We start from the raw sequence: 26,314 nt of genomic DNA on the forward strand, positions 1-26,314 counted from the left end.
AAAAAAAAGATAACCAAGTAGTAGCAGAATGACGGGAGAACGGAGCTATTTCCGCTGTTTTATGAGAAAAAAAATGTAGGAGCAACATTCGTACTTGGAAATCCTACCAAATTCTCTTTGTTTGTTGTCTTAAATATGTTACGTCCAAGTTTTCCCTGAAATGGAATTGTCCGATGGTCTGTTTTTGCTCAAAGGATGCTGGAAAAGGCATCGCCTAGAGCCTGTGCCAATATTCATGCTTTTCTCTTCGAGTTAAAAGCACCAGGCGGCAGCATAAGCGGTCGCCGCCATTCGATGAGCAGCAGAGCAGAGCGCAGGTTAAGCGAGAGTTTTTTTTTCTAGCATAAAGCATATACGATGAAACAGACAGCTCTCGATGAATGTGTGTTCGTAAACTGCCTGCGCATGTTGGGAGAGCAGAGAGTGATAACGCACAGCATTGAGAGAAACCGTCAGCCGAGTCGGTATAGACGTCCGTTTCCGATCGTTAATGTAGTGGTACCGGCTCACGCATCGTGTAGCAGGAAAATTCGGCGAAAATACCGGACTCGCGAACGGGAAAACTAACTTGGAAAAGCGCCGCGACGTTCAACGGAGCAAAGATTGAAATTGCGAGAGTGTAGGAGAGAAAGGTTGACGTGCTGCTTGAGAGAGTTAAAGAGCAAGGCAGCAGGAGATCACAGGTTACGTGGGTAAGTGTTGGTACAGCGCCCCGATGCGGTGCAGAACAAAGGCAGAAATTTTTTCCCACTCCCCAAACAACACGAGATCAAATCTACCTCATAATTGTTTGATAGCGAATCGATTCATTCGCTAAGGGATAAATGGAGATTGTGTTTTTTCAGGAAAACTGAAGCCTTCGTTCGTAGAAGTCAATAAAATGTCGGTGGGAAAAAAGCTATGTGCACGAACATCATAGTGTGCGTGGTATCGATGTTGCCTTACAGGTACCGAAAGATGGAGAGAGAAGCAAGGAGAGGCTTTTAAACGCGATCCGCGCAACGCGAAATACTCTATTTACGTAGAATGCGGGAGAGCAGCGGAGGCAAATGTCAAGCTCGTCGAGCATCGGTGCGGTGAAGATGGGAGGAATGTGTGTTATTGCCGAGAGAGATACGATGACCACGGGCACCACGTAGGGCTAGAAGGGCTGGTTCAGTTCTCAGTCCACGCTCAGCGTTCAACCGCACCGCTTGTCGACCGTCGGACCGCATGGACGTCGTCCGTATTGTGTACACGCGTCCTGCGTATGTGTGAGTGTGCGTGTGGTAGCATTTCGCGTTTTATGTTTTTAATCTCCATCGGCCGTGCTTGCCTGCCGTGAAAAAGGGCAACACGTAGAGACGAAACCCGGAGGAGTTCGGCGGTTCGCTAGAGGAGTACTGTGTGTTTGGCAATGTCAACACAATTCGAGTGTGTCTTTATTTGTTAGTGATTTTCTTTTCACATCATCGTGCTTTCAAGTCAATCCATCGCCCGATGGTTATAAACGCACACACCGTACCTCGATCTCGGCGTACGTCGATTACGTTATCCTGCGAGGGGTACGTTTGACAGTTAATTGATGAATGTCTATGCCGGATTGTAAGCTCATTTCTTTTCGCACAAAAGAACGACCTCGTGCATGTGTTAGTGTAGTGTGTGGCGTTTTTCTGCATTCCCCATCTTCGCGGTGGTAGCAATGGGGGAAATTTCCTCAGCTAGCAATAACAACAACAGCATCAACAGGCTACAACAATCGCCATCATCTGCTAAGGGTCTAGTAAATTGTACGTATTCCACGTATCGTGTTTACAGGGTGCTTCTTCTTATTTGGATAAGCAAACGATAGTTTTTGGATGAAAAAACAGCCTCTTGATCTTTCCATTTACGAAAACCGTGTTTTTAGAAGTGTGTTTGTGTATGTATAAAATGGTTTTCGCGGATGGATGTGACGCGTTTGTGTGTATGTAACTTCGCAAAGTTTATCCACAAACTACTTTTGCCACTTTTTATGCTGCTATCGTTGGCTGAGGAAAAAGTGTACGTCGAAGTCGTCGTCGGGTACAATTTTCTTTTTTATCCCGTACGCGACAATAAGTTTTCCACCCCTCAAGGATGTTTCCGATGCGTTCGATGTTTAGATTTTTTTTTAATCTTTCTTACTCATAACGACCGTGAAATGGATGGTGAAAATGATAACATGCTTCGTTTTAATCAAAATGAAACCCTCAGGAAAGTGAAGGCATACAAAATGGATACAAGGTCAGCGAACGCTGTGAGAGGTGCGATTCTGCTAGAAAAGGGGAATATTGAGGAAGGTTATGCTCAATATTTTGGTTTGCCAACGCGAAGAAAATTTTATGCTGCGCCGCTTTGCATGCAGACAGAGAGAAAAGAACGACTTTTGCTAGTATGTCAAAGCGAAACAGAGAACATGAATCGTGTGAAAGAAAGTTTGTGCAGAAAAGTGGCAGCATCATTTAGAAATTCACATTCGAACGTCGTGTATATATGTGTATGTGTGTGTGTTGGTGCATACTTGGTGGAAAAATCAACGGGTGCCAACCATTTTCCATTTAAACCAAACCATCCGTAGCTCATTGCTGTTTTTCTTGGTTCGCAAAAAAGAAGTGTTACCGATGCTATTAAACTTTTGTTTTGTTAACCAGTTCAAATTGTTGCGATTTTCCTGTTCGTACAAACACAAAACCACCGGTTGCCAATTGTTTTCCACGTCCCGTGTGACGTGAGGCACGTACACTGCAGTAAATGCAGCTGTGCCTCATTTTGCTGTAGTTGTATTGGACGCAAGTCCCGTTTTGGGATGGGCTTTGCATTGGCACCTCAACTGCATTTGGATATAACAACAATTTTCCATTAAGTGATCGACGATTTGTTTGAACTGTTGAAGCCGATATTGTACCGATTTCCACAGTGCTAAATAACAAAATTATTTTTCTTCTCTTCTCTTGATAAAGTAATCTCGAATCGAGAGCCTAAACTTATTCATATAAGGGCTGTTTTTTGAAGGAATCCTTCAGCAACATGACCTAGGGTCCGCTTTTGGCCCATATTAGATTATATTATAGATCAGGGTAAATCGATACGGATGCGATAAAAGATGTGGGTATGAATATTGTTTTCAAGGTTTCACCGATAGGTTAATAAAAACAATTAATCCTTTTATCATGCAGTCATCTTAGAATATTAAATCCGTCCACACATGCCTTGATAACCAAATTTAATGTGAATCTTTTTGCCTCTTCCAGGTCTAGTAGCCTTTGCGTGAGCCATTGACGGATCCGTTTCCGGGCAGCGTAAGGGTTGCGTGCCATCCTTCTGCCGGTCCGGGGCGACCTGGTTCGCTTCCAGGAGGATAGGACAGCGGGGCGGAAAGCTATGGCCACACGAGAAAAGAAGGCCCGATCGGTGACCGCAGATTCTCCTACACCCTCACTCGGCAGCGCAAACAGTGGAAGCAGCAGCAACATTAGCACGATCGCCATAAACATAGGCAATACAGTAGTAACAGGCTCCGGTGGAGCGACCAGTAGTGGTGGTGGAGGTGGTGTAGATGGTGGAAGCGCTTCAGCACCAACAACGCCAACATCAAGCAGAAAAGGAGCTACGACAGCGACAAATGTAAACAGTGTAGGCGTCAGTGCGACAACTGGAAACGTTGGTGGTAGTGGAGGTAGTACAGCATCTTCTTCCTCTTCGTCGACGACGCGGGCATCCTTAAGTCGGGCAAAGTCAAAGCAGCTGCTGCTCAGCGACGAACCAGCGGCTAGCAACGACGATCCGGTTCCACTCGCTTCGCCCTCTGAAGGATCCACCAACACCGTCGTCACGACACCGACCCGCGCGACACGCCGTGGAGGAAGCATCGCGCGGGAAGATTCGGTCGGGCCGGATGCAAATGCGTCTTCGGCGGTGGCCTCAGCAACTCAGAGTTCAAAGGAGAAAGAAGACATGCCCCAATCTGCGGCGGCCGGTACGTCGAAGGATCACACCAAGTCTCCGGCAATCGGGGCCCGGCAGCGGGCGGCGGCAGCGGCAGCGGCTGCAGCAGCCAAAACCAGCAAGCAGTCGGTAGCGAAAAATCCTACCAGCACCACTGATAAGCACAGGAAACACCGGGTTGTAGCCCTCAAGCGTACCCTGCTCAAACGAAAGGGTAAAAAGATCATTGGAAAGCCGATCCTCGGCAAGAAGGGTGTCGCGAGAAGACAGTTGGCAGCGTCGGCGGCAGCAAAAACCTCGTCAGCGCGAGCCACTGTCGCCATGCCAACGAAAAAGGAAGTCACCACCGCCACCTCGCCGACCAGCTCGTCGGCCAAAGAGGACACCGATCTCCTTAGTACGCCCAGCCTGCGCAACGGGAAGCCCCGTAACTCGGACAGTCCCGTGGCAAAGCGCAAGTCGGTCGGTGCGGCACTAAAACGTGAGATCAACAAATCGCCCGATCCACTGACGGTCACACCGGCACAGGTTAAGATCGAGCGGCGACGGTCCAGCTCGATGCCCAAGTCGGAGGACGGTGATGCCGCTGGGTTCGAGTTCAAGCGCGAACTGCTCGACGATGAGGTGCGCTGTAAGATAGTGGACAAGATGGCCGAAGCGTTCAATGGACGCAAGCAGGAGGTGACGACACCGGGGGGCACGCTGCGCCGTAGCATGCGCCAGCGGAAGAGTACCACCCGGGATAAGGATGAATTCGCAACGCCACGGTTGAAGGGTGCCGGTTCGCTGGTAGACATCAAAGTCGAGCCAGCGGAATCAACGGAGGAAGGTGAAGTTGATATTGGTGGCACTGCGCAACCGACGGCACCGTTAACGATCGATACGGGAGAAGAAGCGGAAGGGTTGAAGGACGAAGAACCTACGGCCGCTAGCACCAGCAGCAGCAGTAGTAGTGGTAGTGTTGGCACCGCGGGAAATGTGGTTGTAGGGGAGGGAACCGAGCCTGTGGAGAAGGATCCATCGCTCAGCCCGGAACTGATCAGTGAGGGTGTGTCGGAGCTGAGCGTGAAGGAGTGCTACAGCGAGCCGGCCTTCCTGGAGAACAATCTCGGTATCGAGAAGGATCCGAAGCTGGGCGAAATCGTGCAGGGGCGCTTCCGGTGCGATAAGGTTAGTGACGCTAGTGGTGGTGCTTGTGAGGAGGATGAGGAAGAGGCAGTTGTGGAGGAGGTGAAGATGAACGCTAGCGGTGGTGGTGATGATGATGATGTTGTTGTTGTGCAGGAGGAGGAGGAAGAGGAGGACAAGGAGGAGGAAGTGCATGTACAGGAATCGGTTGCGGCCGTAGAGGACGAGGAAGTGAAGGACGACGGCAACGAAGCGGAAGTACCCGTGGTGGTTGCCGATTCGACGATGGAAGCTTCCGACCGTATCGTGGGGGAGACCGTGGAGAGTGTGGAGGGAGACAAGGAGCAGAAAGAAGACGATGAGAAAATGATCGTCGATGAGGATCAGCAGCCTTTGCCTGCTGTGGCGAAGGATGAAAACGATGAGGATGTTACTCCACCGGAGATTGAAATGGTAGAAATCACGGAAAACAGAGATGAAGACGACGCAATGGAGGAGGAGGACGTAGAAGTTGTGGTAGAATTGGACAGCGGAAAAGCGGACTCTGATTCCGAAACGGTTGCCTCGGAGCGCGTAGAAGAAAGTGTAGCGAAGGAAGCGGATAAAAATGAGAACGAAGCGGATGTGGAGATGAATGAAGAACCTACGGTCGAGGTGGTGGAGGAGGTGGTGAACGAAGTATCGAAAGATGCCACTGAGGACAAGGTGATGGAAGTCGTTGTAGAAGAGGCAGTAGAAATTGGTGACAAGGAGAAATCGCCACCGGCGGAACAAACGTTGGGCGATGAAAAATCAAAGACTGCGTCAGAGGATGTGGCAGAGGTGGCTACTGTCCCAACGGAAGCTGATAAGAGTGGAACAGCGTCACCGGCTCGTCTCGAGCGACCAATTTCCAAAACGCCCACCGAAAGCAATGGCACCACCGTTGCCTCTGTTGGCGAGAGTGAACAATCAAACGGAAACAATCAACAAACACCACGCACGCAGAAGGTGGCCGCGAGTGCTACGACGACGACACCGAAGGCAAAGTCCACGGCAGGTGGTGGCACTGCGGTACCGACACCGACCGGTAGTGGTAGTGGTAAGGAAACCAAGTCAAAGTCACGCGCTACTAAGGAAAAGACCAAGGACGATGAAAAGACACGTGAAGAAAAGTTGCGTCAGGAGAAGCTGCGTGTGGAGGAGAAGGTTCGGGAAGAGAAGCTGCGGGCCGAGATGAGACTGAAGGAGGAACTGCTGCACCAGAAGGATGGTATACCGATAGTAGTGCTGGAGAACGGAACCGCCGATGAAGTGCCAAGCGCGATCGGTGGAAGAAGTCCTGCATCGTCGCGGGCGGAGGGTAAAGACTCACCAAATCCAGCGGGGGATAAAGCAATCGGTGGAGGTGTTGAGAAAGAGCAGAAGACTGACCCCGCCGTGACGGCGCTGATTGCATTGCCTGCCATTACGATTTTAAAGAAGGAAACTGGCACCAGCAACGTTGCCGCCGGAACGCCGAAAAGAAAGCTCTCGAAAGATGCAGCGGAAACGGGAACCGGGCTGGTGGGTCAGAAGCTCCAAGCGGAACTAGAGATATTGCCCATCCCGGCAGAGCCGACGGGTAAGGAGGAGAAGCAACAATCCGTCAAGGAACCCACGGTTGTGCCAACATCTTCCGTCGATTCCGTCGAGTCACCGTTGCAGATCATATCGAAGAGTGAACAGGCCGCCGCAGCCGTCACGATCACCGTGGCGAAGGCGGTTGAGGGTGTCGCTGATGGCAACAAGTCGCCGTTACCACCGGCCACCTCATCATCATCCTCGGCGGCGCTGACTATAACAAAAATCGAAGACGAACGTGGTAGCGCAACTCCTTCCCCGAATGGAAGTGGCGATGAAAAGAAGCTTAAACGGACGGCGGCTGCGGTGGCGGCGGGTAGCACTCTTGTGGCCCAACTTCCCGCCGATAAGGCATCGATCGTCGTCGTCACCGGTAAGGAGGAAGTGGCTCCACCCGCCCTCCGGCTGCTCGAAGAATCCGATGACGTGGCGAAACAGAAGGAATCCCACCTGAAGAACCTTGGGCTGCTGACGATTCGGGCGGCATGCGAAGAAAAGCAACGCCGAGCGGAACAGAAACCATCCGCCCCGGATGGTTTGTCCGGCGATGGGACAACGTCGGCGGGCGGGGGAGAGGGATGGCTTGCGGGTGCTATCGGCAGCGGTCAGCCCGGCAGCGCCGGTAGCAACGGAAGCGGAACAGGTGCCAGCGGCGGTCGTAACGGGAGCAATAAATCAGCGCGTGGCTCGCGCGACGAATACACGGTTTCGATGAAAACGACCGTGCTTTGCGGCAAGGGTGGTGCCGGTGGTTCGGGTCGTGGTGAAAAACGCAAACAGCAGCGTATGCCACTGAAGATGACGTTCCAAAAGGGCAAGGGTAAAGGCGCGTCGGCGGGTGCTGCCGGCGGCGGGAGCGTTGCGGTTCGCGATTCATCCAACGGTTCCGGCACGTCCAGCAATGGAAGCGCGGCGGCCGGCTATGGAACCGACGGGGGCAGCAACGGGGACACCTTCTACACCATCCACAACAACGAGGTGAGCTCATAGTAAAACGGAGAAGAAGAAGTAGGAGAGTATTGTAGAAAATAGTAGAAAAGTCTGGCGAATATTATAACCACCAACCATCACATCGGGCGGAAGCGGACGATAACGACGTTACAAAACGGTCAGGATTAGTCTTACTGCTGCTCGTTTTCTTTCCCACTCACTCTTCGTTGGAACTCACGTTCCAGCCCGGCCTAGGAGTCACGGAACTACATCCGAGGGGGCTTATGCCTTCAAGATAAGACTTTACTTTTTTTTTCGTGGAACAGTGCACGAACCGTCGAAGGTCGCCATTTTCTTACCTTTGAAACGTCCCGGGATAATCCCTCGTGCGTTCGGAGAACGGCAGCAGATTCAGGGTTGGCAGAGAGTAATAGAATTGCTTGACATCCAACTAGAATCAATATCAACATCACCAGAGGGTGGAGTCGTTCGTCTTGACCTTCCCCAAATCCTCATCGTCCCCCCGTACTCGTGCTTGTTGCTTTTGGTGTGTCCGTTATGCTACCAGATGTGGTGGGGGTGTGTTTCTTTGTGCTTGTTTGACAGCAACACCTGTTGCAGCTGGGTGGTGGCCACTTCCACCCAGCCGCTTAAGATGTTCAATTGATTTCAACCTTTTTGCGCTTTATTTTGTTTTCCTTGCAGCAGCTTGATCAGCACTCGTCGAACTCTTCCGATGGACATTCGCACCGGGACTCGTCGACGGGTGGCCGGAAGGCACACAGCCGATCTCATACAACTGGTAAGTGGGAGGGCGGGCGATGTATTATTACTTTCGCATGAATTTTACGTTACATCACAGACGTTGCCACCAACAGGTAATGTTGTCTGTAAAGCAGCATGTTTTGAAATAGTGCATCAACTTTACTCTCTCTTTAATGGTATCTAGTTTTGAAATAACCTATCAGTTCAGCCCCTAACGTATCAGGTTTTTAATAAGGCAAAAGCAGACCCGAAAAGTCGCTATAACAACAATGAACATTAATAAATTTATGCTTTAATACTAACTTGTGGCTGGTACCATGGATTTTTTATTGATTTTATAAACGAATTTGCTGCTTAATGTCACTTGTTTTATATGTTGTGTGCGCGTTGTTGTTTAGTTTACAAATTTTTGGTCACTGCCAAACTTTTAAATAAGGACAAAATTTATTTCAGCTAACTTAGAGACAAAAGTTGATGCACTATTTCAATTATGGGTGAGTTAAAAGGAAAGATAGGTGCCAACGACGGTTTCTCCCATGAACATGGTCCTTGGAAAGCAAACTATTAGAAGGAATAGAAAATATAGAACACATTTGAATCTTCTTTAACAAAAGATATTCAATAAACGATGGAATGCCGTACAATCGGAAAGGATCTAATTTAAGCGCACTCGGATGTTTTCCGACTTCCGAGAGTTTCCCGCATACGGAATCGCTTCCGATACTTCCAACGAAAATGGGTCGTTGTTTTTATTGTCAAAGAGGAAGGAGGGTGTGTTATTACACAATTGTAATATGTTTGCACTGTAACTGTTTTTCTCACAAAATAAAAGAAGTGAAGAAGAACAAAATCCCACTCCCTCCGGATAAAGAGCGACCGAACAACGGACAAGAGACGCTGCTTCGGTCGTTGAAAGAGAATGGGGATGGGGGTTTCTCATACCGGAACTCTTGGACACACGTTCCCCAAACCGGAAGTGTAGACGACCCGTTGGAAGTAAAATGTTTGGATAGGATTTGTCATTTCGTTCCCTTTCCTCGGACTTTTGTCTCCTTCCAGTGGGTTCGTTTATACTCGGCGGGGCAACATTTGGTTTCTCCGACTTTTATCCGGATCTAAGCCAGTTTTGGGGCGAGTATTTTTTTTTACCACCCAACTCGTCGTCGTTTCTAATGACTTGGGTGTGGGAAATCCTCCACTTTAGTACTACACACTTCTCGGTTCCAATGGAAACAATGGATTGACCATCGTTTGCCCACTATATCCGCTTTTCTAACCCATTTATTCCCATCACCCTTTGCAAGCCAACCTAATGCTGGTTATGAATGAATTAATATTAATTGAATATTTAAGCACGGCTTCGGTTTTTATTTCTTCTACGCTAGTGAGGTGGTCCTGGCTATAATCTTCACCTGTGTAAGTTGGTTGAGGTTTTGCCAGCTTGCTAGTTTTGCTGCACAAAGTAAATGAGGAAGGATCTTCGATGGTCACTTTCAAAATTCTAGAATGGGATAGATGTCTGCCTTCCTTGGGGGTGGATTATATTCTGAACCATAAAATGAGCATGTGAGATGGGCTGCGGATAATAGAAAATTTGTCTTCATCTAGCGCCTAATTAGAAGGATGTAGTGTTTAAGTGGGATTTTTTCAAGACTGAAACATGCATGTGATCATCATCATACATGGCCATGATGGAGGCGCATGGTGCTTTACGTTTTTTTTTGTGTTGGATATGGTTGTGGGAACTGGCGAGGATTTTTCCATATAGGTTGATCAAAATAATTGAAATTGATTAACAATATTTTATTTCTCTTTTGTTCAGTATGTAGACTGTTTACAATTACAGTAGGTGTTACACAATTTATTGTTGCAATCAGAAACGAATCTTGTCACAAACTGTGATTCTACATCTGCGTGTGTCATGTAAGATTTACAAAAGTAGATCAGTAGCTAAAATTTTCCAAATATTTCAAGCTGTTGTTATTTTCTAAAGTAGAGTGAAAAACATGTTATACTTAATTTTTTGGGATTCATGAAACGCTCAGTTAAAAATGCATTCTGATAAAAAATATATTACGGGGTCTGTTTAAATAAGACTATTTGAGGACATGTTTAATCGGTAAATTTAATGTTAAATCAAAATTAATCCTGCAAATGAATTGGCTCCTCTAACATGAACAAATGGGTTGTTTATGTCTCAATATTCCTTATAACACTGAACTTTGCTATCCATAATAAAATACATCAAAAAGGGTTTGTGAAGAAAATTATCTCATGGCTTCAGTCACGTGCCATAAGAAATCAGGTACAGAGGCACTCATAAATCCCACCGTTTATGAGTGTACTAGACATTCTTAAGCACGACAATTAATACAGCCATCGCTCGCGTGCAATTGTGGGTGGAAGAATTGTGATTTTTTTCCGCAAAACAATTGTCATCTCTCCCCGTTGCGTTCTGTGCAAAAAACGCCAAAACACGCATCGGCACGGGACGCTATCCCATTGGTTGGGGATCGGGAGCGATAATAATTAAAATTGTTGTCATAAAGCGTCGTCACTCGGCGAGAATGTTGTAATGTAATTAAAACATCGCTTAACGACGCGACCAAAAGATGCGCCGGAAGGAGGAAGTACAAACGCAAAGTGAAAATACAGTCACTAATTCCCTGGCCCGAAGTACGTGTTCCGGGTAGTCAGGTTCTGCCGTGCTGTGTCTTCTATTCTTCACGCCCAGAGTAAACAGCGGGGCCATCGAGAAGCTTACCTAAATATGATGAACATTGATGGAAAGTGATGCTTTTTTACCGGGGAGGAGTGAGGAGCATGGGACGCCGGGCGATCGAATCTGTGCGAAAAGATGGTAATGAAAAGGCAGACGTAAAACAGACGGAACGAAGATGCTTTGTCCGAGGGACAATAAACTTCTTGCACCCGCTCCCCGAAGGAACGAGGGGAAGATGATGATGATGATGATGGTGGAGTGTGAGAGGGCTACTGTTTGGTTCTTGGTAAAACACTCCCGCCGTCGGGATTGGCTTGAGTGTCGGTTGTTTTAGCTGGCAAATGAAACCCTCCTCTCGGTTTAACAAAAAGGGACATCGGAGCTTCGCGCAATCGAAGGGAAGTTCCATTGCGAAACGGTAGCGGTAGCAAAAAAAAGAATGGATAAAAGACACGCTTGTTGACATTGGTTGTGCTGTTTCTGTGATCGGATTTGTAAACGTCCTCAAAGTAAGCAGACGGAGCGGAACACGGGTATCGAATGCTGATGCGACGCTGATGTTGCCTATCAAAATATTGAATTTATAGGATATTAAAAGTTGACCTTTTCTTCGATTTCTGATCACGCTCTCATTCGCCATCAGTGCTTCGTTCGCTTGCCGAGTGATGCCAATTGTCAGAGGGTTTCGGCGAGGCATTTAACAATACTACGAGGAAAAAACCATCTCGCTACAAATTGGCTTGAAACAGACGGGTGCAATAAATTAATTTATAAAAAAGGAGCCCCAAAAGATGTATCCACATCATAATCGAAAGAGAGAAGAAATTTTCGTTTGTCGAGAATAAGAGGAAGCTGGAGTTAATTTCCATCGAGAGGAGACGAATCCTAATGAGGATGTGCCGATGGTTTTCCTTTTCTTTTTATCGTTTCGTATGGTAGGTGGCCATCAGGGGTGGAATGCTGGAGCATGGATATAAAGTAAATGTTGACGGAAGGGAATACGGAACCGTGAACCTATTTTACCCCAACCTTTTTTTAGCTCGTTGGGTTTTCCCTGCTGGGTAATGATTTTTTGATTATTTCTTTACGCGGATGACACCTTTTTGACTCCGGTGAGGTCAGTGTTGGAAGATGGTGGGGATACAATTTAGTTACGAAAATCAGCCTCCAGTTTGTAGGAAAACAGAATGTTACCAATATTATAATTCGTTTTGCTCCTGTATCTGCACCTAATAGATTCTAATTGCTTGTAATCGTTCGTTAATTGTGAATACTTCTCTCTCATTTGCATGTTTTATTTTTAACGTTCCCTTTGCAGATGGTGTCAACCTATCGGACAGCGTTGGTGAGAGCTCGGCGGTGGACAAAGCCATTCAGAAGTCGCTGGTCATCCCGGAGAAGGCGTCCTCTTTCAATGTGCACCCGGAGCGGCTCTGCCAGGACCAGTGCTTCTACTGCGGTGGCAAGTTTGGCCTGTACGACACGCCCTGCCACATCGCCGCCATCAAATCGACCGAGCGCCAGCAAAAGATACTTCTTGGTAGGTGCACCTCATCTTTCACTCGGAAATAAGAAAAACACAAAGAAAATATGGGATTGCTTTCGTCTTTTACGTTCGCTTTTCCTGATTAGAACATTAACGTTTAATTGCAGCATAATCGGTTCTCATAATCGTTATTATCTGCTTTGATATCATTTTAACTTTATGTTTTTAAATGAAAACAAACATTACTCTTGTATCTCCTATTGAAATGATTTTTTACTATTTGAAAAATAGTTAGTGCAGTTAAAAAAAAAGTAAATTCATATTTCCATTCTCACAAACATTAGGCCTTAACGAAATGTAATATTTTCAATTTCATAACAATATTAATTAGTCAAGTGTTGAGAGATTGGTTTTCAATTTGAGACATTTCTGTATTATGGTTTTTGTTTCATCGAATAAAAAATCATCTAAATTTTGTTGTTTTTATGTAACTGAGGTTTTCTTTTCAACACAGTTAATCGATGCTTATCGCTTATTTTCAATTTCAGCCGAATCCAAAATCACTCTCGACAGTTGCCTGTGCGATGCGTGCTTCCGCCATGTTGATCGTAAGGCGAACTATCCTTCACAAAAGAAAAAGACGGCTTCCAGCGGCCCGCAGCAGCAGCAAAACTCTGCCTCCACCGGCTCCTCGTCGACGTCGGCTTCCGGTGGCAACACCTCGCAGTCTACCGTCTCACCGATAGTGATCAAGATGACCACCAACAAGGACGGTTCGACTAGCATCACCGGCCAGCAGCAGAATCATCACCACCAACCGATGGTGATTGACGATGGTAGCGGAGTGCCCGGTGCTGGCAATGCGCGCGAAATCTGTGCCGTACGCCAGTGCACGGCCCATGCGATGCAATCGCTCCGCCGCAAATGGGTGCTCAAGATGAAGCGTAAAATCGGCAAACAGTTGGACATTAATCTCGAGCAGGCGGCCCGGGCGACTACGGAAAACATCTCCATCTGCAACCGGCACTACGAGCAGATCAGCCACCTGATGATATGCGCCATGTGTACGAAACCGCTCCAGAGAAACCACGTCTACCATATGTATAATGTAGGTATCCTAGTTAGTTCCTCACGGTTGCTACACGGTGTGGCAGGTAGTGGATTGTTTTCCAGAATTTTGTCCGTTTTTTAATGTGAAACGCTTAAAACATATTATTTTCTAAAATATTCTAAATGTTTTAAATTTACACTAGCATTTAAATAGTGGTATTTTAACCGCTACAACATTTTCGTTTTTAATAGCTTGAAAACGGCGGGATATTTTTTCAACAGAAAAAAAGCTTATTTTAAAATTTAAACATGCAAATTTTTTTTTTTTGATATTCTATTCCACCAATTCTAAGAACTAATTTGATCAGATCCAGATGCTTTTTGGTGGTAATTTTGACCGCTCTGTTTCAACATGCTTTAACTTCGTTAGTTTTCAAGATTTTTCTCATCCGTAAACGGCTAATGTAGCTAATAATATTTTTCCAACATGTAATATTGCTCAACATACAATTTATAGTTGCTTTCTAGCGCACACGTATTCTAGTGTTAATTTTGCTAAATCGTGTTCGAAAGTATGTTATACACTGGTGAAAAGGAAATTTTAATGCTGTGAGTAAAATTTCGTCCAACTAGCCTTGCACTGAACCACTGTGCGATGGTTCCAAGTCCCACACGATACTAGTGACACCGTACCGCCCTGGAATGTCCTTATAGGTCGTAGGTATGCTACTGGTATTCGCGTTAGGGGGGGGTTTTCTTCGGGCGCCCGGAAATAAATGGCTATAAATTTCGCCAAACTTCTCCGCTTAACCCGCGTTGCATGTTTTTGGTCCGGGCCAAATTATAGTACCCCACGGGTGCTCTGGGACAAATGGAGCACACGTAAGGCACTCAGAATCCCCAACCACGCGGTGAAGATGTCAGCATCTTCTCCCCCGAAAGGGTATTTGTGGTTTTTCAGTTGGAAAGAGTCGCCGATTTTCTGTTTGTGTGTAACCCGCGCTATTTCTCAGGCCGTGTAAGATATTGACAGAACGCCGCAGAACGCACCAGGTGGGAAGTGGTTGGATCTTCTCACCCCTTTTTGTCCGCTCAACTTTCCTACCCCACCACGCACGTACCGTTTCATTTACGTCAGAATGGAGCTACCGCCTTGAAGTTACTATTTTGCTTTTGCTTCTTTTGCCGTTTCAGAATATTCCTCAATTAGAGCGCCTGCTTCAGCAGCAGGGAATCGACATCAGGCTGAGCAGTTCGGAGCTGGTCGTGTGTAAATTATGTAGACATTATGCTAATTTGATGTTTAAGCCACCGGATCCAAAATCACAGAAGGCTCAATTTATTAAGAATTACAAACGAAGGTAAGAGCGCGGGGTTGTGACGAATGGAGGGGAGGACGATTTATTCCGACAGTGACACCAACGACCGACCGCGTCCGGTCATTAGTTTGTAACTTCCGCCCTGTGCAACCCAGTTGTGCAGGGGATGATGTGACACCTTTGGACAAGTTGAGGTCGTTGTCGAAAACGATGGGACGAAAGGGACGAGAACCTTCTGTTCCATTGTTTCAACTTGTTCAAAAGATATGCTTCTTGTTCACAACATGCATGTTCCCTTTGATTCGTTGGTCGTAATTTTGTGTGTCACAAGCCAATGACCGGGCGTCTCCATTGTGTGTCGGGTTTTTGTTCTTGGATGGGAAATTGTGTATCTTGTACTAACCAATTTGTGCGTTCGTTGGTTCGGGTTTCCGATTGCCTCTTTCCAGATTATGTACGGCCCGGCAGCGTGACGTGAACGAGCTGAGCGAGCTGCCTTTGGAGGTGGAAGTACAAAGTGTCGACTCGCTAGACGGTTTGACGAGCGATGGGGTGGCGCCTGCCCTCTCGACGGTGGACATTGTCATCTCGGACGGCGAGGACGATGATGTCGAGGATGATGAGGTGGAAGAGTACCGGGACCCCCTGCAGCAACAACAACAACCGCTGAGTCAGCAAAAGCTGGCGAAAGTTAGTGAACTGTTTTCGATGGGTGAGAACTCGGTTTCGTTGCGACGCCGGGGCAGCTCCCGGAAGTCGCCGGATGTGAGCATCATTGAAAACAGTGGCAGCAGCAGCAGTAGCAGCAGCATGGCGCAGATGAGTGACCGTCTGGGAGAAATCACCATCATACCGACAACGAAGACCTATGCCGCCTCAGCGCAGCACCAGAACCAACAGCAATCACGGGATGATAACTTCGACATGACCCGCGCGCTTAAGTCGAACCCGAACATTTCGATGCGGGAGTTGTTCCCGGGCGAGGAGGAATTGGGCATTCACGTGAACATCCCGTTCAGCTCGTCGACGGCGCGTACTCCCGAGGGTTGGACGAAAGTTACCTCCACCATCCAGTACGACGATAACACCCGTGCCCTCTGGGATGAGTTGCAGAAACCGTACGGCAATCAGTCCAGTTTTCTGCGCCATCTGATCCTGCTGGAGAAGTACTTCCGCAACGGTGATCTGATTTTGTCACCGCAGGCGAAAACCAGCGCTACTACCTACTCGGAGGCGGTCCAGAGTCGGTTGCGTTCGTTCGACAACGTGCCGACACTCTCGTCACCACCGGCTCTTGCCTCACTAACGCCGGCCAACGTAACGCATCAGGATAAGACAAGCAACATTTTCCAGCAGTTTAGCAGTGCCACCATCACCATCGTTCCGGCATCGAAAGCCCGCGCCCGGGTGCCTTCGTCTTCTGCTACCAACGCCGGTACAGGCAACAGCAACAACTCATCCGATGGCGCTTCTCTCTCTACGGTCGGTCCGGTGAGTTTGCTAAAGTCGAACAATTTACGGCCGAGCGGCAGCAGTGACAAGGCGTCCGCTAACAGTTTGAAACGCAAGCTTTCGAACGAAGGCAAACCGGTTGCGGCAACGGCAGTCGCGATCCCGCCGAACTTCGGAACTTCCGGTGGCGGAATTGTATCGAAGGTGGCTAAACTGGACGAACCTAAGGCGGCCTCTTCGGCGCCACCGGAACTGATTAGTATCAATCGAAAGTCGAACATACCGGTAACCACCGTTCCTACCGCCAGCCTAGTGGCGTCCACTTCAGGCGCAGTCCCTCCTCCACCGCCGTTGAAGCAGCAGTCTCTACTGCAGCAACCGACGGCGATGCAGCAGCAGTCGCAGGCGAAACGATCACCACCGTCATACGCCGCCAGTACGTCCACAAATGCCGGCTCCCAGCAGGAACAGCAACGGGAAATCATTCAGATGCCGGAACATTTGACAGAATCGGAGCGCGAAGAGGCGACTGCTAAACCGTGGCGTCCAACGCTGCTTCCTATTGCACCCGGAGCGGTCGAGAGTCTGAAGTACGGCCCGCTTTATCAGACGGCCGACGGGCGTCTGCTGCCGATGCTGGTGCAGGTTATGTCCGGTGGTAAACCGTACCACATCTCGATCGACGATTACAATCGGATGTGCATTCTTCGGCGCGAGAAGTTGCTGCAGCAGCAACACAACAACAACAACACACAGTCAACGACGGCGGCGATGGCGACAGCGGCGACGGCTGCTACGATATCGACGATGGCCACCAAACGTGCCCTGCAAGCTCCGGGAATAAGACCATCCGGTACCTCTGGCACCACAGCAACTGGTGGTACCTCTTCGGCTGTTAGTTTGCTTCCACCGGCACTTCGATTGTCGGTGCCTTCGGTGGAAAACTCCCCCATCGGCACCGGTGTAACTACGATTACGCCCGCAACAACTAGCACGCGACTCGTGCAGCTACCGAATCAGATTCTGGAGCAAAACTCCCTCATTCCGATCGCCGGAAGTAGTCGACTCGGTTCGGCCGGTAGCGCACAGCAGAAACAGCATAGTAGTAGCAGCGGCAGCAACAGCAGCCTTACGGTAACCATGACGACCGCCATCAACAGCAACAACCTATCAAAATCGGCGACGAGCAGCAGTAGCAGCAACGCTGTAAAACCACTTACGCTTCCCAACAGTACCACCGTCTACCCGATGGTCATCTCGGCCAACACAATCTCACTCCCGTCGGCCTCGACGGCATCCTCCTCCACCTCATCATCCTCCGCGTTAGCGTCCATTGGTTCCGCCGGTGGTCCGTTGGGGATGATGTTTTCACAGGCGTCCTCGATTGGGCGTTCGAACGCTTCGGCGACCTCGCTCGTACTCACCCAGCAACACCCGACGACGGCGCCATCGCTCACCAACAATACGGTGAACTTGTCCGTCAACAGCAGCAGCAGCAACAGTAGCAGCGGCAACAACCCGCTCGACCTGCTGCTGAAGGGTGGCAGCCACGTGACCCAGTCCCAGCTGCAGGCCTTCGCTGCCGCCGCCGCCAACGGCAACGCCACGGTCACGGGCACACTGTTGGACAACTCGCCCGCCCAGCTGCTGTCCAAGATACCAAAATCGTTAACTGTGATACCACAACAGAAACAAAGATCAATGTCGCGCGTTTCCTCGCACGAGGACCAACACAGTGCCTAATAGTAGAGCAGAGTCGGGGTGGAAATTGGAACGAGAGTTAGCGAAAGGAGATGGAAAGAACAAACTCTACAAACAACCACACAACACTTACTACAAAGTTACAAATTGTACGACCAGAAAGGAGGAGGAACAGATGTGCGTTAGGCTTTATACGGAAAATGAATGTGAAAGGAAAACGAGAGTTAAATTTAAGAAGAAATTGCCGCAAAATACAAACGCAATTATGAAGTCGCCTAATTGCACGGTAGCAAACAAATACGTTAGGAATATAAAATTGAAATCAAACAAGTTTACAAGTGAAATTTCCCCGTGTAGAGAGCTAGAACAACAAACAAACAAAACAAAACAAACAAATACCTTACACAACTGCCCAACTGCCTCGAAAAGAGTCCGCCTAAGACAAATGTTGTCGCAGTTTGGTTCGATTTTAGAGCAAAAAGAATTACAATATCACGTTAGCGCCTGGCAGAAAGTTATTTAGAATTCCTAGTTGTACAAAAACAAAAAAGCAAAACTGTGGGCGCCGAATGTGTGTGAATTTGTTTTCAAACCCATTGTATACCTATTATCCGTAATACCCGTTCTTAAAACAGCTTCTTATTTCTTATTTAATGCTCCTCTAGTCATTAATGCTTTTTCGGACGAGAAATTTTTCTTGTTGATCTTTTCTTTATGAACTTCTTCGTTCACCAGAACTAGAGTACGTGGTGAGATCATCCTTCGCGAGCAAGGAAACCGATCGAATGCTATGTTCGTAACGTCTATCAAACAAATCACGGGCTAAGAAAATGAAACGAAACGGAAAACAAATGCAACATATCTAAAGTGTTACGGCGTGTGCATCCCAAGGTGTATCCCCAAGTACATTCCACAACAGAGAAAAAATCACTGCAGCACGTCACTGGTCATGTGGCTCGAGAGCGAGACCGGCCAACATTATGTAGATCGTGGAGGAGAACAGAAAGAGAATCGTTTTTGTTTTTTGGTTTCCACCGACAGAGTTTGGTGTAATTTTAATACCCAATACTTTAACCCACCTCCGTTTGCTTATAGTTCGATCGGCCAAGCAACAGAGAAGACCTTCCGGTAGCTTCGGCCAACACAGATCATTTGAGGTTTATCAGTGCATCTCCGCCGCAAACACAGCCATTTGTGTGTTTGCAGTGCGCAGATGGTCAACATGTGTACATAATTGTTTGGTAAATTTAATTTATTACTATTTAGTGTTGGAATATAGAATTAAGTTAAGCAATTTTGCTAACTAACAGATGAAAACAGGAATCAACCAGGGAAAGTAGTAACGTCCGGAGGTGAAGAATTCGTTAGTTTTTTTTCCCCCCGTGGTAGAAGGGAATGTATTTTGAACTATTAATTAAATAATTAATTTACAACCAATAGGAGTATGCTTCACACTTTGATAGATGCAGTCCAATTCCCCTCCCCCTTCCCATGTATTTGCCGACGCAAAAGAAAAAATCGGTCGGAAGTGTCGAATACAAACTTAGGTGTATTATTTTGTGTGAAAAATACTACGAATCATTACTTTGTTATCTTATCAGCCAACCGGAGCATTCTGTCGAACGCGTGTTTTTCAACCAATATGGTATTTTTCTTTAACACACACGTTGGGCTGGTCAGTTGGGAGCAAAAAGAGAGCGAACAATTTAGGCCCCTTTTAGTGGGGAACCCTCCTCACGTGGGGAAGCTACATATACGACATCATCATAGTCATAGGATTCGTTTCGCCAAGCCCGGGCACTGAAGAAGAAGCAGCAAGAAATAGTTATTTCAACTCCCGTTAGGCAATCCAAAACAATACCACACTCATCCGTTAAAACTAATAAGGGCCAAGACGAATAAAAGCATGAGGATTGTTGAACTAGTACTTTTTTTGTTTTTTTTTTCTACTAATGAAAAGTATCCATTTCCGGTAGTTCCCGGCGTGTTAAGGTTTCTCCCGAGACACTTTTCTATTGCCAGTTAAGAGTTTGCGTATAGAGTTTGGGAGGAGGGTGACATTTTGTAACATTTTGAGGTTGTGCTTCAATCCTAGGTTTGTCTTCATACTCATATGTTTAATTTATGCCCAAGAGTTCAATGTGTATGCTTATGAATAATTATGCTGTTCTTGGGGTTTGAAAAAACCAACAACTGGTGGGTTTTGCGCAAGAAATATGATCCAAACGCCTAAACGGACAAGAATTGAACACTACTCTAGCAAACATGGCGCAAGCGATAGGCGGCATGGATAAAAAGAAGTTGAAAATAAAATAGATTCATATTTTTTACACAGTAATCTTGTATAACCATATTATCTATATACATACATATACACACACAAAAAAACATTCAAACACACACAAGCCGTAAAATTGTAGGTGAAAAAAGCATACTTAGAAAGTATATTGCAGTTTGACGGGGAAAGATAGAGACTCACAGAAACGGTGTCATTTTGGCATATGGTAAGCATGGACAAATGGACTCGGAATGTGTGTTTGTGTGATGAGAGTATAGGGATAACATCTATTTGAAATGAATAAAATTAAAATATGAAAAGTACAAACGCGATTACACTTCGCATAGAATGTTGTCCTGTTCCGTTTGTTGCATCGAAAGAAAGATTGGTTTATGGAAAGGAAGGATTTATAATGCTATGCATGCTTTTACAAAGATCGTCCATCAGTTGACAAATCTCCCTGAAGAGTTGATATACGTGCTAATGTTGTTTCGACATTTGAAAACTTCGTAATAGTGCTCGCCTTATGTGTAACGTTTCATTTGGAAAGTTTACACCAAATCAATATCAGCTTTCCCTTTAAACTGCCACTTTGTGTTCCGGCTTGCGAGCATCCATTTTATGGCAACGATTTACTTAAATTAACTTCCAATAAAGTGCTTCCTGAGGCATTTTCTTATGCCAGTCTTGGAACAACTCAGGAATCATCGCCTTAGTCCCCACCATGGTGGGCGCTGGTGAAAACTTTTTATGATCGCCATCAACGTCGTTGGTAACAGCTGGAGTTGTGGAAGTTTTCCATGGGAGGATCGGCAGGGGTTTAATGAATGATCTGTTTAAATTATCATTTGAACTGCTGATGTCCAAATACACTTTGGTAAGTACTAACATAACCTAATATTTTGATGTGTATGGGAGGTATCTTATAATAAGACTTATAATTTTATTTTTATTTTTGAGCAATTTTCCTTTCCACAACTTCCGTAAACATACGGTTGTCTTTTTCAGCATTCATTTTTTTTCAGTTGCATGTAGCTGATAGGAAGTACCCACGCTACAATAAGGATTTCACAATGTTAATGTTGCAATGTCCATGCACAATATCGTTAAAAAATATATTTAGAACAAACTACACACATTTGGGTAAAACGATACATTGAATACGTCCTTTATATTTGAAAGATTTTCTCGTTGCCCTTTTAAATTTGCTTAACATCCCGCGGATGAAAAATTAGGCTGCGTACCCCTAATTGTAGCCTTTTCCAGCCCGCATCCACATTGTTTTACTTGTGTGCGCACAGTATACCTACACACAAGCGCGAATGAATCGAAGGATAACGGAATGCTACGATGGGCGGCAGTAAGTCGCCAGAGAGAGGTTCTTTATAACAACCCTATAAAGAAGAGCGTCTTTACTATGAGTATAGCGACCAAAAAGGCTCAATTTTGTACAATGGGTATGGATTGAAAAAAATACATACAAGTTAAATAAACAACTTCATTACATGTTTCATAAATTTGATAATAATACATTTGGTAAAATTCCAAATGGAGCCCCCCCCAGCCGAAATCGCTGTCGTAGCTACACCATTTGTGAGCGGATGTACCTAAAAGGTATGCAATGGGTGAAACAAATGCTGTTGTGTGAACCGTTTGAATTGAATGTCTCGTTAAATTAAAGATTGTGATTATACTGAAAAGGATGTACAACATGAACTCCCTCATGCATTACTTCCATGATTTTATGAAAATTCGGCTACGCAATCAACCTAGGGATGCGGTATGAGGGGAGCCCACGGGCCCGCCTTATTTCACAAATTTATAACAAACTCCCTTTTTCGGTAGACCTAGCGCATTGGTTTATGCTGTCCATCTTGCCTAGTGTAACCGATTAGTTCAAAACATTACAGCTTCTAACGGCAATTCAACGGTGCAAATATTCAAACTGAATTGATGTGCCACCTATTGCTTAACTTTCAGGCGCAAACGTGGAAACAATGACGACGATGCGGCGACTAGGGGGCCTCATTTGGGATTTTACCATACATTTTAATCTCACAGAGGAGAGAGATTCAAACGAATGGCGGTAATGGTATGTATGGGGGAAGCACGTAGAATGTTCATCGTATTTTGTTGAATTTCCACTTCCTCGGGGGGAGATCCCGCTGCCTACAGTGAAGTCGCTGTTGTGTGTAGAGTTAGTGTGAGAAACGCAAAACAGCATCTACAAAGGCTGAAGCGTTGCAAAACGCTCGAATGTTTTCATGCCATCTGACAGGTTGTTTTTGGGTCGGCGAGTAAAAATCGATTTTTCAAACCAATTTGTAAACAATCGGTGCGTGTGATTCACATAAGATAAAGTAAAGACGAAATTGGTAAGTACGGTTGGAAATTGTCGTAATATAGAGTGTTCTCCATACTCCATACAAAGTTATCTATGTTTTACTTATGTTACTTAGAGCAACATCAATTTAATACTACAGAAGAAAGAAATCAATGTATGATTAGACGATTTTACTTTTCTGACCAAGTAGCGATGCATGTAGATGTCGCTTGAAAACTCAACGTAGATTTATTGCCTTATTTACAGTGCACGAAAATGCAGCTTGGATCACGGAAGGCCGCTGAAGGGGCCCCTGGCTATCAAGCCATATCGGGCGGTGGGAAACCTCTCAACTGAACACATTTCAGCTCGTTACCATTTGCTTAGCGACGCAAATACCCGACCGGATTAGAAAAGGGTACCGCGCACTACTGGGAGGTGCTTAAGAAGCTTTGAATCGATTTCTACTGCGACATTACCTACAGAAAAGTATTCGTTTGTGTATAGACAATCAATCAGGTGTAACGGGAGGACCGAACCCTCGTTCGGGACTTGTTAAAGGGGCACGTGAACAGCGAATCTACGATGGTGCACGTGGCATCGTGCCTGTACACGCGGGGAGATGGATCCCACAGTCGGGAGGAACACGTGTGCCTAGCAGCATTGAAGCAGCAAAATACAGTGAAGTGGTAGTTCAATGCTAGTTCGGTTACTAGCAACGATCATTCGATGGTAAATCGGGCGAGGACAGAGTAGTTAGTATACTTTCGCAACGTCAACGTGTAGAGAAGCAACTTTTTACTTTGCACTTATCAGAAGGAGAGCCAAAGTAGTGATACCTTGAATGTTTCCGGTAAAGCTACCATTTCATCAAAGTATTTCATCAAGTTGTGGTCACAGCAATTTCAAGGACAGTGGTGAAAGTGTTATTGGCCGATATCGACAGAGAATTGATATAAGATATACTGTCCAGTGAACTACCGTAGTATGAACAACCATACATTGAGTGATGAAAATCGTAACCAGATTCAAAATCTACTCGACCACCTATACCCATTAAAGCTGGAACCCAACCATGAATCTCATGCAGTGGCAGATGTACCGAGCATTGTTCTCACAGACTTATCATCTAACGACGTTGAATCTCTTAAAAATGGATTGCGTTTAGCTAACCAGCGATCCGTTGATAAACAGGTTGATGATCAGCGTATTGGCAACGACGCTACGGGGATTAAAGGCAGTTCTTGCACGTGTGATACAAACGAGAAACATTTAGAAAACAACAACACGTGCTCAAAAACAATATTTTTACAGGTCCCTAGCACCAAGTTGAAGCACAGTGGAACGCTCGCATTTCATGTGCGTGATAGGTATTGTAGTGAAGCTCGACCCCCGTAAAGTGTGTTAGTGGACTGTTTCTGGGTAGATCGGCAAGAAGGTACTCTAATCACCAAAGATATCTGCTTCATGTTTTCATGCCATTTCTCTAACAATCACGGCCAACCACGGTGTCGAACAAGAGAGCGTAACAGACTTAGGAGGAAAGCAAGTTCTTATATATTCTGTCCGGTGCACGGAAAGCATGGTTTCAAGTATGGATGTAGAATCAAGCAAGCAAAGCTGTGATAATCATGTCATATTGTCGCAAAGCGCCGTTAGTCAGAAATCAATCGATTTGGATCTCTCGATTAAATCCCCCACGTCACCAACGGCGGCTCACTGTACGATCTTGGAGCAAGCAGCGGGTGCTTCTTTAGTTTCATCTCCACCGCCTGTGTCGTCAACCACCGTAATTACCTCTACGATCGTTGCGGTGAGTCCAGTGGGAAGCAACGCTAGCACCACGAAGAACAATGCAAACGATACGGATCTGGCCAAGAAGGCTATGAAATTAGATCTGGTAGATGCAACCACGACCGGTAATTTGCGAACGAACTGGAATCCGGTTGCTTCGATCAGCACGGCCTCTTCGAGTACAAGTGTAAATGCCAGTGCCGCTAGCACCGCCACCCATTCCTCGACATCCACGTCAGCTGTAACGACGACTACAGCGATCATCATGAAGCACCATCATCACAAGTTGAAGGAGCGCACGTTCAGCGATGAAGTTGGTTCGCCGAAATCGCCTGCATCGACAACAGGTATTATATTTAGTCCATGTCCTGGGTGGGATAAATAGTGAACGAGCTAACTGGTTGCTTTTTCTTCCTTTTACTATACGGCTGCATGCCCTCCAGGTGGAGTGGGCATTGATCGTTCTGCACTTGTGCTAACCCACCAAAATTCACTAACGCTGCAAGTAGAAGTAGTCGACGATCGCAAAGCACTAAGGGATGCACTCTACCAAGGTATTTTCCATCGTCATCGCCGTACGATATTTGCCGTTGGTAGCTTTCTGCGTATGCTGAAAAGCCGCAACTCATCGTACAACACGATTCGCAGCTCATCTGAAGGTGAGGATGACACCCGTTAGCTAGATGGAGTACTCGTGTTGACTATTTAAGTTACTACCCAGCTTAAGGAGAAGGTTTCATAGGTAGCCCACCGCCATAGACATGAAGTTTTTTTTTTTTAACCACACTAGCGTGTAACATTCCCAAGAAGATGTTTTTACTTAAAACGGGTTCGAACTCGAATGCTGAATGTAAATCCTTTGGAGATGTTTGTGTTCGATAGACGGAAATCAGAAGTACTTACCGTTTAAGTTTCATCTATATTATTTATCTGATATCGTATGTTTGAAATGGAGTAAAATAAGTTATAAGCGACAAGCGAAACACATCACTGGAAGTTACTGAACCATACTAAAGTGTAAACATGGTTTATTTCGAGCGAAGCTACAGAAATGTATCTAGAGTCCATTTTAAAAAGTCTTCTAGGTTAAAGGATCCGTTACTAAAGATTTTTGAATGAGTTACACAAAACGATGTCAAAAATGAAAAAAAAAAATTTCGCTCGGCGTCATCAAAGAGGTATTCCCCAATTAATTAAGACTTGATCGAGTCTTAAATTTTCGCGTAAACTTTTTGTTTCAGGTTTTGAAATACACAACTTTCACGTTCAACGATAGAATGATTTGAGGCCTTTACACGTTTTGTTTTTGTTTTTATTGCAATTGCCTTCATCTTAATACAACAATGTTATGTTCATGCTACTACAATATAAAGTATTTTAAGTACTGTGCAAAGTAAGATCACAGTTTCAAACGATAGCCCGAAACTAGACACTGGACCTTTTAAAAAAATTACCTTGGCTGATCCGAGACCCGAATAGCAAGCCAATTTTGAACAACTTTCTCCACGACCAACAGTATATAAAAAACTGATATCCTTAGCAAAACTCGTTCTAGGTAAATTTAGTACATCACTTAACGGCGTCGATGTTTTTCAAGCTTAACAATATCTTCCCTTGGCATGTTATCCATATGTTAGCCTTTTACTTACTGAATGTGGCATTACACTAAAAGAAAGAAAACAACATCGCAAAATTTACTGCCAATGCAAAACAATCCACTTTTCTTGAGGGGGGTTAACAAGTTCGGTCTGAATTAAATACATCGTACTATCAGGTGGAAGCTTAAATAAAGGTATTGATAGTGTTGAGCATCTACACA

At 46.0% G+C, this 26,314-nt stretch overlaps 2 protein-coding genes across 2 annotated transcripts; both read left to right on the plus strand.

Annotated features, from left to right (window-relative positions):
* Window positions 1–3,381: 3,381 nt before the first annotated feature.
* Window positions 3,382–18,366, plus strand: LOC131284764 (uncharacterized). The gene is made up of 7 exons (XM_058313622.1): window positions 3,382–5,175; window positions 5,230–7,653; window positions 8,314–8,407; window positions 12,411–12,632; window positions 13,127–13,686; window positions 14,823–14,989; window positions 15,397–18,366. Exons 1-7 carry the CDS (start codon window positions 3,382–3,384, stop codon window positions 18,140–18,142), a joined length of 8,007 nt encoding a protein of 2,668 aa, XP_058169605.1. The 3' UTR covers window positions 18,143–18,366.
* Window positions 18,367–24,283: 5,917 nt separating this feature from the next.
* Window positions 24,284–25,174, plus strand: LOC131288799 (uncharacterized). Its single transcript, XM_058317975.1, has 2 exons — window positions 24,284–24,842; window positions 24,939–25,174. The coding sequence occupies exons 1-2, from the start codon at window positions 24,284–24,286 to the stop codon at window positions 25,172–25,174; spliced, it is 795 nt and encodes a 264-aa protein (XP_058173958.1).
* Window positions 25,175–26,314: the final 1,140 nt, after the last annotated feature.

Source organism: Anopheles ziemanni, chromosome 3, assembly GCF_943734765.1.
Source record: "Anopheles ziemanni chromosome 3, idAnoZiCoDA_A2_x.2, whole genome shotgun sequence".
NCBI classification, from domain to species: Eukaryota; Metazoa; Arthropoda; class Insecta; order Diptera; family Culicidae; genus Anopheles; species Anopheles ziemanni.